This window comes from Thunnus maccoyii, chromosome 9, assembly GCF_910596095.1.
Source record: "Thunnus maccoyii chromosome 9, fThuMac1.1, whole genome shotgun sequence".
NCBI lineage: Eukaryota > Metazoa > Chordata > Actinopteri > Scombriformes > Scombridae > Thunnus > Thunnus maccoyii.
In genome coordinates this window covers 24,501,039-24,517,180 of record NC_056541.1, presented here as the reverse complement: position 1 = coordinate 24,517,180, position 16,142 = coordinate 24,501,039, and the positions used below count along the sequence as shown (strand labels likewise).

At 40.8% G+C, this 16,142-nt stretch overlaps 1 protein-coding gene across 2 annotated transcripts; it reads left to right on the top strand.

Annotated features, from left to right (window-relative positions):
• The first annotated feature begins 230 nt into the window (after positions 1-230).
• LOC121904026 (phosphatidylinositol transfer protein beta isoform) lies at positions 231-15,651 on the top strand. 2 transcript variants are annotated; one of them, XM_042421513.1, is made up of 12 exons: positions 231-331; positions 4,676-4,706; positions 5,975-6,120; positions 6,350-6,441; positions 6,643-6,650; positions 6,760-6,834; positions 6,945-7,028; positions 9,570-9,647; positions 12,784-12,894; positions 13,300-13,422; positions 13,696-13,774; positions 15,479-15,651. In XM_042421513.1, the coding sequence occupies exons 1-11, from the start codon at positions 312-314 to the stop codon at positions 13,741-13,743; spliced, it is 816 nt and encodes a 271-aa protein (XP_042277447.1). In that variant the 5' UTR covers positions 231-311; the 3' UTR covers positions 13,744-13,774; positions 15,479-15,651. The 2 variants fall into 2 exon arrangements, with proteins under 2 accessions (XP_042277447.1, XP_042277445.1); XM_042421511.1 differs by lacking the exon at positions 13,696-13,774 and having other exon boundaries at positions 232-331.
• Positions 15,652-16,142: the final 491 nt, after the last annotated feature.

Sequence of the window (16,142 nt, the reverse complement as noted above, 5' to 3'; positions counted from 1 at the left end):
CACGTCAATAAACAAAGAAACTGGGCTTCAGGCAATGCAGCAAATACTAGAATTGCAAGCTCAAAATCTTTATTATGAACGAATTGTTTTTTCCCGTTGCTTGATCAAACCAGATATAAATTAGGCGGGCTAAAAAGCCACCAGAAAGGCCTTTCATTGGTTAATACTAGGTACTTAGGTACGTCCATACCTTGCTCTACAAATCACCGAGCAGGAGGGAGGGACCGGGCACAGCTCTTACCAGCTCATGACGTCAGCAGAAATCAGCGGTCGCTGGTCAGTGCCAGTGGCGTCGAGAGGAGCGAGCTACGATGGTCCTCATCAAAGAGTAGTAAGTGCGATATTTCTCTCTAAACCGTTCCTTTTTTAAGATTTTGAAACCAATGACTCGTTTAATAAAGGATTGTGTTTGGCTGTGGAGCTGTTTCAGTGGCTGGACACTAATGAAAACTTTTGATCTTGTCCCGGTGTGTGTGTGTCAGATACACGAGGGAAGGGTGGGATTGCTCAAGAGCTGCTCTGTGGCCTACCGGCTTTGACAGCACTGTGTGTGACAGCTGTGGTTATCACACAGCTTCTCATGTGTCCACGTAGCAGGCCTTTTAAACACTTCAGTCTGTGGTTGGTGTGGTGTGTTTAAACCATAAAGAGTACCGTTTAGACTTTACTATATCAAGCTTTAAAACTTAAACTAACTTGAGCTACGAGTTAGCTCATGATTTGCTAATGCTAGCGTACCTAACAGTTAACATGAATGGGGAAATAGCGCTGCTAATGTTATCTTCACTTTTTAGCAACATTGACACGTAACCCTTCGGTGGCGCCAGCTAATCTTAAACAAGATAAGAGACTTTGATTAATAGGCGAATTCGCTGGTTGTGGTCTCGTGTTGAACCAGTCTGTTTTATTCAACTAGCTGGCTTTATAATGATAGCAGTATTTAGCTAACGCTAGCTAGCTGTTAACGTTAGCTGTCTGAGTCATGAAGTTGAGCCAAAATATAGCCTACTCGTTTACACATCAAGACTAAATTATCCAGTCGAAAAAATCAGTCAAATCACAGCAGTTAACTGTCATAATGGCGGATAATATTAGCTTCAGGCTATTATTAAATCGTGCCTGCTAGATTGGGAAACGTAAGGATGCTTGGTTGTTTTCTTTGGCTCAATCAGTGAAGGAATTGGTGCGTTTTGATCAAGGCAGGAAGTCTGTCGTAAAGTTATTCTTCCCACTTTGTCATAGCCACTCACCATCATAATCATATTTTGTGTTTTCATGGCGACGAGGTGCTGGAGCCATCATTTCCATTTGATGTAGCCTATCCTTGACACTATTTTATGTGAGACTCGGCTAATTTGTCTAAATCCTCCTGCTCAAATGAAATGACCTCATTTAAACCTCACAGCAGCGTTACACCATTCTAACAAAATCAGATTAGAAGTTGTTTGTTTAACACAATCCTAAACTATACAGCTTAGTATTTGAAAGAAGATTGAAGGCTAAAATGTATTATAGCCAAATGCTAGCTAACCATTTTAAGCAGATCAGAAAGTTTAAAAACAGTCCAAGGTTTGGTTCTGTGCTCAATTTCCATGGATTTATACATGTTTCAACTAGGAGTGCATTGAACACTTAGTCGATTAATCTGTCCATGATTTTCCTGATTAATGGTTTTGTCTATAAAGCATCAGAAAACAGTGAAAAATGTCCATCACAATTTCCTACAGCACAAGGTGATGTCTTGAAATTTCTTGTTTATTCCTACTAATTATACAGTTTACTATAAGACCAAGAAAAGCAGCAAATTCTCACATTTGAGAAGCTGGAATCAATTTTGTCGTTTTTGTTGGGAAAATGACTTAAACTCTCAATAGATTAACAAAATGCGGATTAATCAATTGCAGATTAATTTTCTTCCGACTGACCGATTGAATCATTGTTACAGCTCTAGTTGCTACCAGTTATTTGCATTCAAGTGATAGTGGTTTAGACCTACATAGTATATTTACTTTTAACATCTTGTTGTTCAGTTGAACATCAGGAGATGATGATGGATTGATGAAGATTCTGGTTTTATTTCTGCAATCAACAGAGATGATTAGAGTTATATCAAACCATGTTACCACAATGTCTTATTCTCTAGATATTGCACAGCATCACTATTAACATGTTTAGAAATACACTTCAGCACTACATTGCCTTAATTGCATCATAGTACAGTGCCTGTATGGTAAACAGAGAGAAAGCACTTGCACTACTGCAGGTTGAGCACACTGACATGTGTTCACATTCTGAGGAGGAAGATTACGTCTACATGTATCCGCTGCCATGCAGTGCTGTTCTAAAGTGCTGCTACTAATCCCATGCATATTTTTAATACATCTCATTTACTCATTGTGCTCCTGTTCACTTCATTTTTCAAATTTGAGGACCCTCGACTGTGCACTTAGTCCTTGACTGCATTGAATGTCAATATCACTCATCACAAAACGTTGCTTTGGAGCTGTCACAACAGCCTGGAGAGAAGATCATCTGTCACTGGGTGCCATTGTAAAGATTAACCTTATTTCAACACAAGTTAATAGAGTATTGTTAATTCTGGACAAAACTCCAATTCCCATTGTCATGGTTTGCCACAGCTCATCATCAAAGTGCAATGAGGTAAAAAAAAGCAGCCTCACTTTAGATGAATGCTTTGAAAGAACTTCCTCTGACTGCTTTGTTTTTCTCTTGCACTGTGTGGTTAGTGGTAACTGACTGCAGCTTCATGTTCGTCAGGGTAAATGATGCAGTTGGTGTGGTCACAGCATACCACACCCTGAAGTAGAAGTCTGCTGGAACGTGAAGAACAAAGTTGTTGTATTCTTTACTATGCAAAAACTTAATACTGTCTTAATTACATAAGATATCTAAATGTTAAAGATTTTATCTTTCAAAACAGCTGCATCTTATTTTACTGGTTTGTGCAGCACATTTGTTGTCTTTTAAACTATCACAGAAAGCTTACACTTTCTGTTGCTCCTCTCACACTCTCACACCTTCCTCTCACACCTCTTTTTTTTTTTTTTTTTCTTCATCTCTTAACCAAATCCAATCTCTGCTTTCCTCAGCTTTAACTTTTTCCACTCTGGTCTAGTGATGGGTTCCTCTCATCCTGCTGAAGTCAGCAGTGTGTCGAACTGGCCAGTAATGGTTTTTCCTCAGGAAGAGTGACCACAACTAGCTTCCTGTTCCGTAGTAAGGAGGTTTCTGTACGTTGTGGAGGTTATTTCTGATCTCATGATGAGAAGCACACACGACTGTGGCGTCACTGATGCTTCTGTTCTGGTTCATATTTGCTTCAAACCGTGGAGAGTGACAGACAATTGGCATGTCCCTGTCATTATGACTGAAATGCACTGATGTGTGAAAATGCGCTCAAGGCAGAGAATAATAATTGATGCATTGTAGAGGCGACCAGAAGTTACACAACAAGTTTAATTTTTGAGATGTGAAGAAATATTAAGGTCTAACAATGAATTATCAGTTTTTTATTTGTGATATGTGTGTGCATCTGCTGAGTTTTTCTTATATTTTATGACGTTTTGAAAATGATCTGCTACTACGGACTGTGATACAAACGAAGTAAATTGATTCCTGTTTTGTCTTTTATTGCATAGAGTGAAACATTATAGAGACAGAGCACTACAGTTTGTTAAATATAGGCAGGGAAATTACACACATAGACATGCAATCATTTCCCATCCAAGCTCTTTATACAGTTAGCATTTCAGCTGAATGCAGGTTAGCTATTCTGTGATTTAAATGTCTGTTACAAACACTGCGTACCTTTCCAGTAAACAGCTGTTCTGCTTTTACTTTTATGTTTGTTCTCTGTGAGCAGCAGCGTGTTCAGGTATATGTGTCAGTTTTAGGAGGTTTTTGAGCTGTTCAGGTCGGGTCTGTCTCTCTCACCGCACGGCACACAGCCCTGTATCCACTTTTGTCTTCTTAAAGGCTCAGTTTTTCGGTTCGGCGGCTTATAAAAACTTAGTTCTGGGTTCTGTTGATCGTGCATTCCACCACACAGCAGCTTTTAGGCTTTTGCTGTTGTTTGTTAGCAAACAGAAGTGAAAGTCAATAGAGAGCAATGAATTGTTTTCCCCTCCGGGGTGGGTGGGCTCATAATTGCGCTCTGTCTCTATCTGGGGTGATTATATTGTATATTGTTCTCTCTATATTGAAGTAGAATTGTTTAAAGGGCTGGTATTGTGGAAAACAAGAAATATGAGTTATGGGATGTATTAGGGTGATGATGGGGGCCCTGTCTTTTTAAATTGTTTGAAATTTTGAAATTCGTGGCTCGAGAGCTCGTGGTGTCGATTGGCCGATTGGCTGTGGGTGAAGGTGGGAGCCACACCTCCAGCCAATCGGAGTAGGTGGTAATTAATAATGCTGATTTTATGTAAATAACTTCCGAAACAGGACAGAGCGGAATCTGGGCTGTAAGGAAAGATGGATTTAAAGAAATCTAACAACTTTTGGTGAATATAATGTCACAGCTTTGTTTAAAATGCACTGAGTATTTATAAAATGAGTCAAAAAAGGCCATAACACCAATCTTTAATATGAAGATTGTCTTTTAGAAACAAGTGTTGTGAATGTAACCTCATCTCTCTCTTTCTCTCTCTTGCAGCCGTGTGGTTTTACCCTGTAGTGTTGAGGAGGTGAGTAAGCAGTTTTAATCAACCTTCTGATGATATTGTTATAACGTGCAGTCTTGGAAATATCTGGGCATTGGTAGTGATTTTTACCTTTTTTTTTTTTTTTTTTTTTTTTTTTTTGTATCTTCACTTATGCCCTTCGTCTATTGAAAAAGACAAAGCTTGTGTACTGACAGGAGTCATCCATGGCAGAGGATGTGAAATATTCACTTTTTTTCTCGCTTACATTTATTTTCTATCTCCGCCTTAAAACATGTCTAAAAAAAGAAACTTATCAAAACTCAGAGGAGGAGCTTGTTACTAAAATAAGAAGCTGGTTCACCTTAAAGGTCAGTCCACCTTACGTGAGCCTGGGCCGAAGTTGTCGCTAACCTCGGGCCTAACACCCCCTCAACTTCAGCTGGACACGGGAACTTGGGCCGGGCCTTGAAGTTGTGTCATTTATTCACTGACAGACAGCCAATATTCTATGTTTGTTTCAGTTCCACTGTAGTACTGGCAAACATTTTACATTTGCACCCCAATTCATTTTTCTTTCTCTGTTAATCTGACATTCAGTAGAACTTGAATCCCTTATTTGGCCTGAAAATGTGTCACAAGAGTTGTGGTTTATAGGAATTACATCAAGTCTCTGTAATGCTCTGTTCTTTAAAATGATTGTTTTTATCCTCTCAAAAGAGTAAAGACAATGAAAAAAGAGCGCACTTCTATCATATCATTTCCAGTGTTTGGCTGCTGTTTACAAGTTAAGGCAACACATTCTTAACCAAAAAGGCATCATTTGTAATTCTTGTGATTGTTTTACAAGAGCAGGCAAATGTTCCCTGTGTTTATAGAAGTTAATGTCATGAATCCCAGACTCTCACCCTCCTTCCTTATACGGCTGTAAAATCTCTTGGCAATTACAGCAGCATTTTAAAGCTCATTCCAAATAATTGAAAAGTAAGTGTTCTCTTGAGGGGACAGACTCTAATAGGAGCTGCGGTGTGCATACTGTGTGCAATGTAATCAAACATCCATCCTTCTGTTGCACTGTCTGTTATTCAACCATCATAACATGAGACATTTGGAAATTCAGCCTGCAGGATGTGAGATAAACTTAAAATGCAAATGATCCGTCAATATTATGGCTGTTCTGCATTATATTATTACTATTTTGTGACATTAAAAATTAGGACATAGTCTATACTTCACTGAAGAGGGGGCATCAGCAAGTTTATTGTCTAGTTATACTGCAAACGATGAAATACCACTGTATTTTTGTGTTACAGTATCAAGTGGGACAGTTGTTCTCAGTGGCTGAAGCAAGTAAAAATGAGACAGGAGGTGGTGAGGGCATTGAGGTACTCAAGAATGAGCCCTATGAAAAGGACGGAGAGAAAGGACAGTATACACACAAAATCTACCACCTTAAGAGGTATGTGCCTTTTATTTCCCTTTTTTTATTGGCTTCCGTCATTTGTATCTTACAGTGTAATTGCAATGTGCTACCAGCCAGTGGCAGTGTTGTCTTATCTGTGATGTGAAGCCTTCCAAGTTGTATGTTTTCCCTCCTGCACAATCTTTTCCTGTAGAACCACTGAGAAGTCTTTACTTATCCAAATACTTCTACCCATTCCCATCCTTTCCCCCCCCCCACCCTACAGTAAAGTCCCAGGGTTTGTCAAGCTGTTAGCCCCTGAAGGCTCCCTGGTATTTCATGAAAAAGCCTGGAACGCCTACCCTTACTGCAGAACCAGTGAGTCCCCTCCCCACATGACTTTACCTTTCCTTTACCCTGAAACCCTTCACCCTCTCCTTGGTTAAATATACTTTTGTTTCTTGCGTCATGGCTGTGAATTTTCTGTTGGTGTGAATTTACAGTGTTTTATTTAATATGTATCGGTAATGTTGCGTTTTGTTTTCTTTCCCCTCTCTCCTCATGCCTGACCTCAATCAGTTGTGACGGTAGGTAGCCTTAAATGGCTTTCTTTCTTGTAATATTTGTGAAAGTATATATATAAAGTATATATATATGAAAGTATTCCTTCGTCTAAGTTCTGACTCTTCCTTCCAGAATGAGTATATGAAAGACAATTTCTTCATTAAGATTGAGACGTGGCATAAACCAGACCTTGGAACACAAGAAAACGTGAGTAACTCTACAATATAACAAGCAAATATCCTGTTTGAACATTGGATTTGAGTTTGTATACTCTTCCTACAAATGTTTGGGTTTTTTTCTCTCTCTCTCTTTCTCAGGTGCACAAACTAGACAGTTCCACATGGCAGGATGTCAGTGTTGTACCCATTGACATTGCAGACAGAAGTCAAGTGTCCAATGCTGTAAGTAGAAACCCTCTTGGCATACTTTCAGTGGAAGCTAAAAGCAGTTTGGCGCCTTCATGTGGACAGGCCTGATCATTACCAAGCTAACTGCCAAACCCAATACACTTCACATAAGGAACGTTGTAAACAGTGCTTATTTATTTATTTTTGAAGAGGAGCTATTAGCTCATTTTATTTACTTTTCAGCAGTAATTTACACAGAAATTTATTCATTTTAAAATTTGGAGTTGCTAAGAACATAAATGAAGTGATTTTAGAAGTCATGGTTGCTATTAGGGCCGGGACAATACAGAAGTCATAAGCATCAGTATTGTCTCATTTCTAATGTTGTATTCCATAAGTCAGCAATTGGCTCCATCTGTGCTAATCCGTTATTTTTGTAGCTTATGTCATAAATTAAAATGAACCACAAATCCCCAGAGCTTAAGGTGATGTCTTCCTGTTGTAATTTTTTTTTGTTTTCAGAACAACATTTAACTTCCTTATTGAAGTTATAATGATATGAGACGGAAAAACCTGTAAATCATCACATTTGACAAATTACATAAACAAGTAAGCAATCCTTAAACTGTTGATTCATTTCATAATGAAGGACTAATTGATTTTTAAGTATCTAATTGTTTCAAGCTTACTTTGCACCTTTTTGTTCTACTGTTGTGTGTCTACTGGAACTAGTGGATCCAACACTGGCTTGTTAAGAGATTTTGAATTTATATCAGTTTGTCTGCATTACTAGAAGTACAGTGAAACACATACCTGTTTGGGTTAAAAGAAGGAAAGAAATGGCTTTTTTCTTTCAGAAAATCGCATTGGACGGTTAGAGTAGATTGAATACTCATCCCAGTACGTATTGATTTATATGTGAATTGTGTAACATTTGGTCTCCGTTTAACTAAAGCTCCTCATGCTTCTTACTTTCACTGAACATCACTTTTTTTTTTTTTTTTATCTTTGAAATCTTTGTGTTTTAAAAACGACATGCTGAATTTGACAGGAGCATCTGAAGGTTCCCTCAATAACATTTCAAAGTATAAATATGAGTTTTTAATGCTCCACATTGAATCTCTGAAATCTTATTTGAAGATGTTACAAGTTATTGCTGTTATTTGACATCACATTGCCTCATTTATCTGTGGCTCTGTGAGCGCGTATGTGTGGCTATTTGGCTGAGAAGTGTTGGTTTCTCCGTGTGTGTATGTACGTGTTTGTTTGGGGTGGGTAGTTAACGAGGCGGACGTGTTTGCCTTGCTGGAGGAGTGTGTTGTGTCTGAGGGCCCTATCAGCCCTCAGCCTCAGGCATGGCTGCAGGGCCTGGGGCGTACCGCCAGCACCGATGAGTTTGTTAGTGTAATTAAGGCTCACAGTGCTTCGTATGCCGGAACTAGACAAATACACACACGGCACAAACACACTCGCACTCTAACACACACTCTTTTACTTGAGGAGTAGCTCCTTTTTTCGTCTAGCGCGGCACATCGATTCACAGACCTCATTAGTGCAGAACAGTGTATTGTTATAGTGATGGAGCTCTCAGCATTAAAACAGCCAAATTATTGTGTGTGTGTGTGTGTGTGTGTGTGTGTGTGAGTAGGGGTGGGTTTCTATCAGTTTCCACACGTTTGGCACCCTCCTGTTGGCCGATAGCCCTGAAAAGTAGCTTTTAGCTGCAGGCGCATCATGATTTATTTAAAATTGCTGGGCCCTTGAGCTGTTGATAATTTGAAAGCCATTTCATTTATTTGTATTACTATTTCTGTTGCCTGTTTTTATGAAGTCAACATTGTCATGTGCTTGGCATATGTGCTCAGTATCATTCAGTATCTTTCTATATGCTTTAAGAATCTGTTTGCCATGGGATCAGGATCCTGCTGTGCAACGGGCAAGAAGCGGTTAGTTCACTTAAATGGGTTTGGCAGGAAATGACTATGTTCTGTGTATATATAGGGTATAAGTTAAGAGCGCTATTGCAGTAAGTGCAGCTGTACTTGGCCTCACATATACAAGTACTTTGTGCAGGAGCCCAAACACTCATCAGCTCTCATGCAGGTAGACGCACATGCATTCACTTCTATTAACTGGCACCAGTGTCACCCTAATTAAACAGATGCTGCTAGTGGCATTAATGGCCCATAGACGCTGCTTTATCTCTTAGCCACTTATGGCTTAGTTGTGCTCTGGTCTTGCTGCCTGACATTATCTCCGAAGATGTCAGACTTTGGGGAATGAGTGTAGTGTACAGTGTACGACAAACACACCAACAATTCTGGAAACTACTGAATGCCACAATTAAATGAAACTTTCCATTGAATTTGAATAATCTTAACATACTGTCTTTTTAAAAACAACAAACAGAACTTGCAGATTTCTTAAAACTGTGTTAAGAAAACTTCAAACATCTATTTCTTGCTGAAATTATAGTGTACCATTATTTATATATCAATATTTAAGTTAGTATTCTGATGTTTTTCACAGCTTGTTAAACAGTTTGTCAGCTAAATATCATGTGTGTATTAATTATATAAATAATTCTCATCGTAGGACTACAAGCCAGATGAAGACCCCGCCAATTTCAAGTCAGTGAAGACCGGCAGAGGACCCCTGGGGCCCACCTGGAAGGTACTGATCTGCTGCCTTCATATCTGTTCATTGTCATTTATGTACACAAGACCCGTTCCTGCAGCTGTAGCTTCACATATTTCATTCCTACAACATTGAATTGCACAAGACCTTGTATAATTCTATGCAGTTCTTCATTGTTAAAAAAAAAAAAAACACTGCTGCAGTGTTTTTACCCTGGAAATTCAACATGGCTGGATTAATTTTACAGTTTAACAGAAAATTTCCAAGGCATAAAAAAAAAATGGAAAGATACGGAACATCTGTAAATCTGTCGAGAGCAGGCTGTCCTCCCCACAGACGGGCCTATGCCAACTCTGAAGGCGCTACAGGGTTCAATGGCTGGGATGCGATGTGATGGGATGGGAGACACTGTGTACAGCTATTGTTGAGTAACCCACAACTAACAAAAAGCCAGTGTTGAAAACAACGCACATAACATTTGGCTTGTGTTGCTGGAAGGTATTTGTGAGACTCAAACAAAGTGGAAGAAAGTTCAGTGGTCTGAGACCAAAGATTGAGCTTGTGTGTGGTGTTTAGTGGTGACAGCATCATGCTGCGGGGATGCTCCTCTGCAGCAGGCCTGGGAAGGCTTGTAAAGACAGCGGGTAGAGTGAATGAAGCAACATACAGGAAAATCCTATAAGGAAAACTTAATGCAATCTGCAAGCAAACTGCTACTTGGGAGAAGATTTCTTTTCCAGGAAGACACTGACCCCAAGCATAAAGGTACTCAGGAAATGCCTAAAACAACAGTGTTAATGTCATAGAGTTAGACTCAGAGACCAGACCTCAATCTAATCAAGAATTTGTGGCTTGACTTGAAAAATGCATTTCATTCATGGTCCCTATGCAACCTGACAGAGCTTGTGCAGTTTTTCAAAACAGAATTGAGGGGGAAATTGTGGTGTCCAGATGTGCAAAAACTGATATGGACGTATCCTCATAGACTCTCAGACACAAGATAACAATACCACAACTAGATACTAACATGCTTACACAATCAGTTATTTAGGTTTTTAGACTTTTATTTTATTTCAATTTGTAAAGAATTGTTGACATTAAAGAGTTTTTTTCACACACAAACACTGTTGCCTGTAATTATCAGAAGAGCACAGAGCAGGAGGAAGGCTGGAGTGGGGCTGCTTCCCATTCCTTTGGATGGGGGCAGAGTGTTCAGGTGGCAGGAGTGCGGACTGCACAGGGCTCAGCAAACAACCACAGCAGCCATCCGGCAAGAAATTGAGCCGGACTCAACTTTTGCTGAAACCCAAACCGATGTCACGCTGCATTGGGCGATCACATACATGCAAGCGTGCGTTCCTGGTGGATTATTTTATAACGTGAACAGTGTATTCGGCTGTTTACCTCGTGATCATTGCGATGAAAGAAAAAACAGTTGCCACCGGTTGCCAGTGTTTAGGCTTCTGATAAGTCCTTCAATGCATTAATCTGTGACTCCAGCTCATCTTGCTGAAACGTATTTCATTGTCTCACTGATACCTCAAACAACACCCCCCCACCATTGTAGCCCCCCCCACCATTGTAGCCCCCCGCATCATAGTGCCGGATTGCCAGATTTGGTGTGAATGCAGCCTAAGGCTGCAATTTGATGAAGATAAATCACCTCTTTCTCAGCTCTAATTGGATCTAATAGAAATTTCAAGTCACTGGATCAGATAAAGGTTTTACTCTCTGAGCTTTGCCGACCTCCTCATTGTCTGCCAGGAGTCTGTGTGTGACAGCAGAGAGACAGAAATGGGAAAGAGACTCTGTTTGGACATTGATTCTAAACTTGACAAGAAGTGATTCTGTATGAGGATTGATGTACTTTTGATGGAAAGTAAAAAGTCAATAAGACATGGCTCATCCACACAGAGAAACTTTGTCAGGAGTTTTGTTGCTTCCCCCTGTAAACCCTGCCGTACCCTGCAGCCTCACAAACGGGTCCTGCTCACTGTTAGAGCACTGAGAATTTCTATTCTGCAGTGGAGCCCTCAGAGTTCACCATGGGAAACTTTCCTTTGCTTCAAGAATTTTCACAGAACAAAGGCAGCCAAACAGCTTTAAAAAGTATGAATAAAGAAGCACAACTTTTTATTTTGTGTTTTTAATTAGATCACTTTCCCATCCGCTGTGGACATGGAAAAAGGCTGTTTTTGAAAAGGTGAAAAAAAAGTAGTTATGTGACAACAGAGGCACAATTTCTGCCAGCTTCTCAGAGCAATAAAACTCTTGTCTATCTCTGCATGCACACATGCTTGCATATCGGTACCCTTTGTATTTCTGAAAACTTCTGCTCCTTTGAGTGGGGCACAGAGAGGGAGAGAAGAAATGTCACCGTAAGTGTTTTGATGTAGAATCCGTTTCATGTGAAGTTCTCCTCTAGCGATGACAACTTTTCTAAACCCACTGCAAATTTAGAAATGTTTCTCATTTCCCCTTCTCTCGCTCTCCTCCATGATCATAGCATCAAACGGCAGTGGGATGAGGGTGATTGAGGCGGGTCTGTGGCATTTTCTCTTGGAATGCCGAGCCAGAATGAAGTGATTAATTAAACAGGTGTTCTCGGGGGGAGAGTATGTGTGTTCTGGGGGCGAGCAGGTCCTAGGTGTTAATAATGTAACCAGCTTTGCACCGCGACGCCCTTATCGCTTCGCGAGCACCGTTTTATCAGCCTTCCGTGGCCACAAAGGCATGCCTGTCGGGAACGGTGTCGCTGTCAGGGCGGAGGCAGAGAAATGGTCCCTTCATCTGGAGTTTATCCACTTTGCTCTGCCCCAACCCCCCCCTTCCTCCTTTTCTTCTTGTCTTCAGAGGGAGGCAGAGTGCAAGCAGCGGATGGATTTAGAAAGTGTGTTGTAGATTAGGGCACTTTTATCTGTGCACAGCACATCTTCATATTGATAATTATTTCAGTAAGCTCCATACCCAAAGCATTATGTATTAATGATTTTTAGCTTTGAATGCAGCCAAGATTAGTCTAAAATAATATTCTCTCAGCCGTCTGCTGTTTTTCCGATTATTCTCTCATTGGAAAGTTTCTGTCAAGTTTTTGCTGCGTTATTTATTCTGATGCTGCGTTCTAAAAAGTGATGGGTTGTAAGTCATTCGTTTGCTGTTCTTCTCCCAACAGAGAGAGTTGGCTAATAAGACTGACTGCCCAAAGATGTGTGCCTACAAACTGGTTACAGTCAAGTTCAAGTGGTGGGGCCTGCAGACCAAAGTGGAGAACTTCATCCATGAGGTTAGAGTGACATGTTTACACAATTAAACATCATACAGGCTGTTCCTCTTAGCTTATGAGTTGTACACAAGCTCTTTGAGGATTTCTAGTTTACAAAAGCACTACTGTGCTTTTTTACTGCCTTATTGACATTATTTATTGACTCTCAGTGCAGTTATACCATGACGATATGATCATATTGTGTTTTTTGTTTCACAGATGTTTGATTAATGCTTAATACTAAATTGTAATGAGAAACAGTTTTGAGGTGAACAGTTTTGTCAATTCCCAGCGGAACACAGTTCATTGCATTAAACTTCCTCATGATTATAATGTCACTTTGCCATGTCGTTTCAAACACATTCTTATTAATATTGAACTCAACCATATCACCCAGCCCTAACCAAGCCCACCACTATCTTTCAGCAAGAAAAGAGGATCTTCACTAACTTTCACCGTCAGCTTTTCTGTTGGATTGATAAGTGGGTGGAGCTGACTATGGATGACATCCGACGGATGGAGGCAGAGACACAGAGGGAGCTGGATGAGGTGAGTAGATATGTAACGGTTAAACACAGTTAAACCATTTTGGTCACTATTGTCGCAACCAAAATGAAGACATGTTGTTGATAACACAAAGAAAGAAGATAAATGTGTGTTAATGAATAAATAAGAGGATTCAGAATAATAAAATGGACATGGAGGCTTTCCAAAAAACTAACATGTCATAAAACTTGTCCATGGTAACCCTAATCCTAGCTGCCCCCACAGACTTCCTAATCGCCTTTTCTGTGATTTACTGTACCTTTTACTTTTGTCTAGATGCGTAAGAAGGGCTCTGTGCGTGGCACAAAGGCTGCAGAGGAGTAGCCAGGCCAGGTGTAGGTCTGAGTGTGGCTGTGTAAGTTCTCACTGGTAGAGGCCAGTCTCAGATACTTTCTCCGCTCCCTGTGGGGTTTCTGTGTTGCTGCTCACTAACGCTGCTGTCACACTCTCCTATCTGGTGTTGTGAAAAGGGGCTTTTAGCTCAGTGTGTCTGTGCACGTGTGTGTATGTTTCAAGTTTAACTTCATAACTCACTCACTGAATGATTTAATAACAACAGATTGCAGAGAAATATGACGCATGTGCCAGGTTGTTAACTGTTTTTTGCTGACCCATTAAAAGTTTCTTACTCTGGTTCGCATGAGTGTGTGTGTGTGTAGAGAGTGTATGTGTACACACTTCTGTATGCAAGTGCCTTGTCCTCTGGATATACCCAGACATCTGTGCAAACTTTTCTCAGAATCACACATGCTATTTTTTAAGAGGTGGCCAGCAGTTAAAAACATACAGACAAGGCTTGCTCAAGCTCAGTACCTGCAATCCACAGCTTCCCCGTAGAGGAATATAAGGCAGAGAAAGTAAATCACAGGCTTTAATTTCTGTGAATCACATTCTCCGTAAAAACCTTACCACCAGTTTGCTCTTGGAAATACTCTAAATATCTCTATAATATAATAGTCTGGGAGCTTTTGGCCGTACAAGGAGAAAAAGGGAGGAATCCGGGCTGGACTGGCCAAAGTGGGCCAGGCTCAAACATTCCTGGCTTACAACCAACATACAGCATTTTGTGCTTTGCCTCCCTCCTCCCCCCCCCACCACCACCCTCCTCCTTCTCACATCTCGCCCAATTCAAGCATGTGTTTCCCATTTTCCCTCGGAGTAAGTAAACAGGCGGGTGCCATCAAAGAAGGCTGCGGTGAGGAGGCCAACGAGGCCTGAACCTCTAGGCTCAAGGGTTAGCAGGGTCACAGTTAACTGTACAAGAAGACGCAGTGTGATGCTGGCCCAAGTCTACACAGAAACGCTGTGATCCAGGTTCTTGACAAGACTGCACTGGGTGAATGAGCAACTCCGCCGTGGACGCAACACACTAACAGTCATGTCTGTCTTTTTCGTGTATAGCGGTAGAGTTGTGTCGGACTAGAACGGGGAGGCGCGAAAGAGGGCAAGAGAGGCAGTGACTTCAAGATGGCTCCTTTTTTTTCCTCATTAACATACAAATGGAATTCTGCAGTTGAGAAAGAGTCTGTGCTGTGATTGAGAAAAAAGGGAGGGAGGATGGGTGGGTGGGTGGGGGTGGGGGGTGGGGATGGAGAAGTGGGAGGGTGAATCCTCACGCCATTTCATCAGATCTGTCTGTTCCTCTGTTTAGAGCCACTGTTAGTTTGAACTGTTCCATTAAGGTGTTTGGCTATCAGATTCTCACACTAATTGACTTTCCAAAGCCATCAGCCTCAGGGTGGGAGAATCTGAAAGTGATGCTTTTATCTACCTAGAAGACAAACAAGGTGCTTGATAAGGATTGTTTGAGCTGATTTTTTTTAAAAATTTTTTTTAGGAAAAACAAAAAGCTTGCAAAAGAAAATGTGTTATTTTTAATGGTTTGAGATACAAGAAGTAAAACCCACTGTCATATCTGATGAATAAATGTGAGTTTAAACCTGTGTGCTAGTAACCAGCAACCATTCTAGTGAATGCAAACATCCACTAAACCTGCCCTCACCTGTTCAGCTTACATAAGTTTAATGTTTGTGTCTCATTTCCATCCGTTTCCCCACAGCTCCGCAAACGGGGTGAAGTACGAGGAACCAGCGCTGCAGACGAATGAAACGAAAAACAAGGATTTTTAAACGACCACGGTGACAGCAGTGATTGAGACCGCTAAGAGGGCTTCTTTGGTGCCACTTTTTACCTTAACTGATTCAGGCTGTGGAGGAGGGAGGAGGGAGGGAGGGATGGAGGGGGTGGGGGGGCTCTGCTACCTGCAATCAATAGAGCAGATCCCTGACTTGCACCCAATCATAGACATTCTATCCACTGAGGAATTGATTTCTAGAAACCAACACGATCCTAGCTGATAAGACTCTGGTTATTTTGATCTCCTGGGCAGAGAAAGGCCAGCTATCAGCATCATGTTATTGACAAGACCTAGGCATCTGGATAGATATGAAGAGGAGCTACTTGCGATTACAGATAATTTTTTTTTTTTTTTTTACAGCAACAAATTAATTGGCCTGAATCCACGACGGCAGGTGTTGGACCAAATATCTCCTCTGTTATTTTGGCGATTTTTGATATTTTTTTTTTCTCCCCTTTTTTATCTCCAAAACATTCCTCTCAAGATGATGCTCTGTCTGACCTCTCTTTGTCTCCACGGTTTTAACTGTACATACTGTGGCTCAGTGGTTTGCATTCCCTGGCATGAGTCTCTGTCATACTCATGT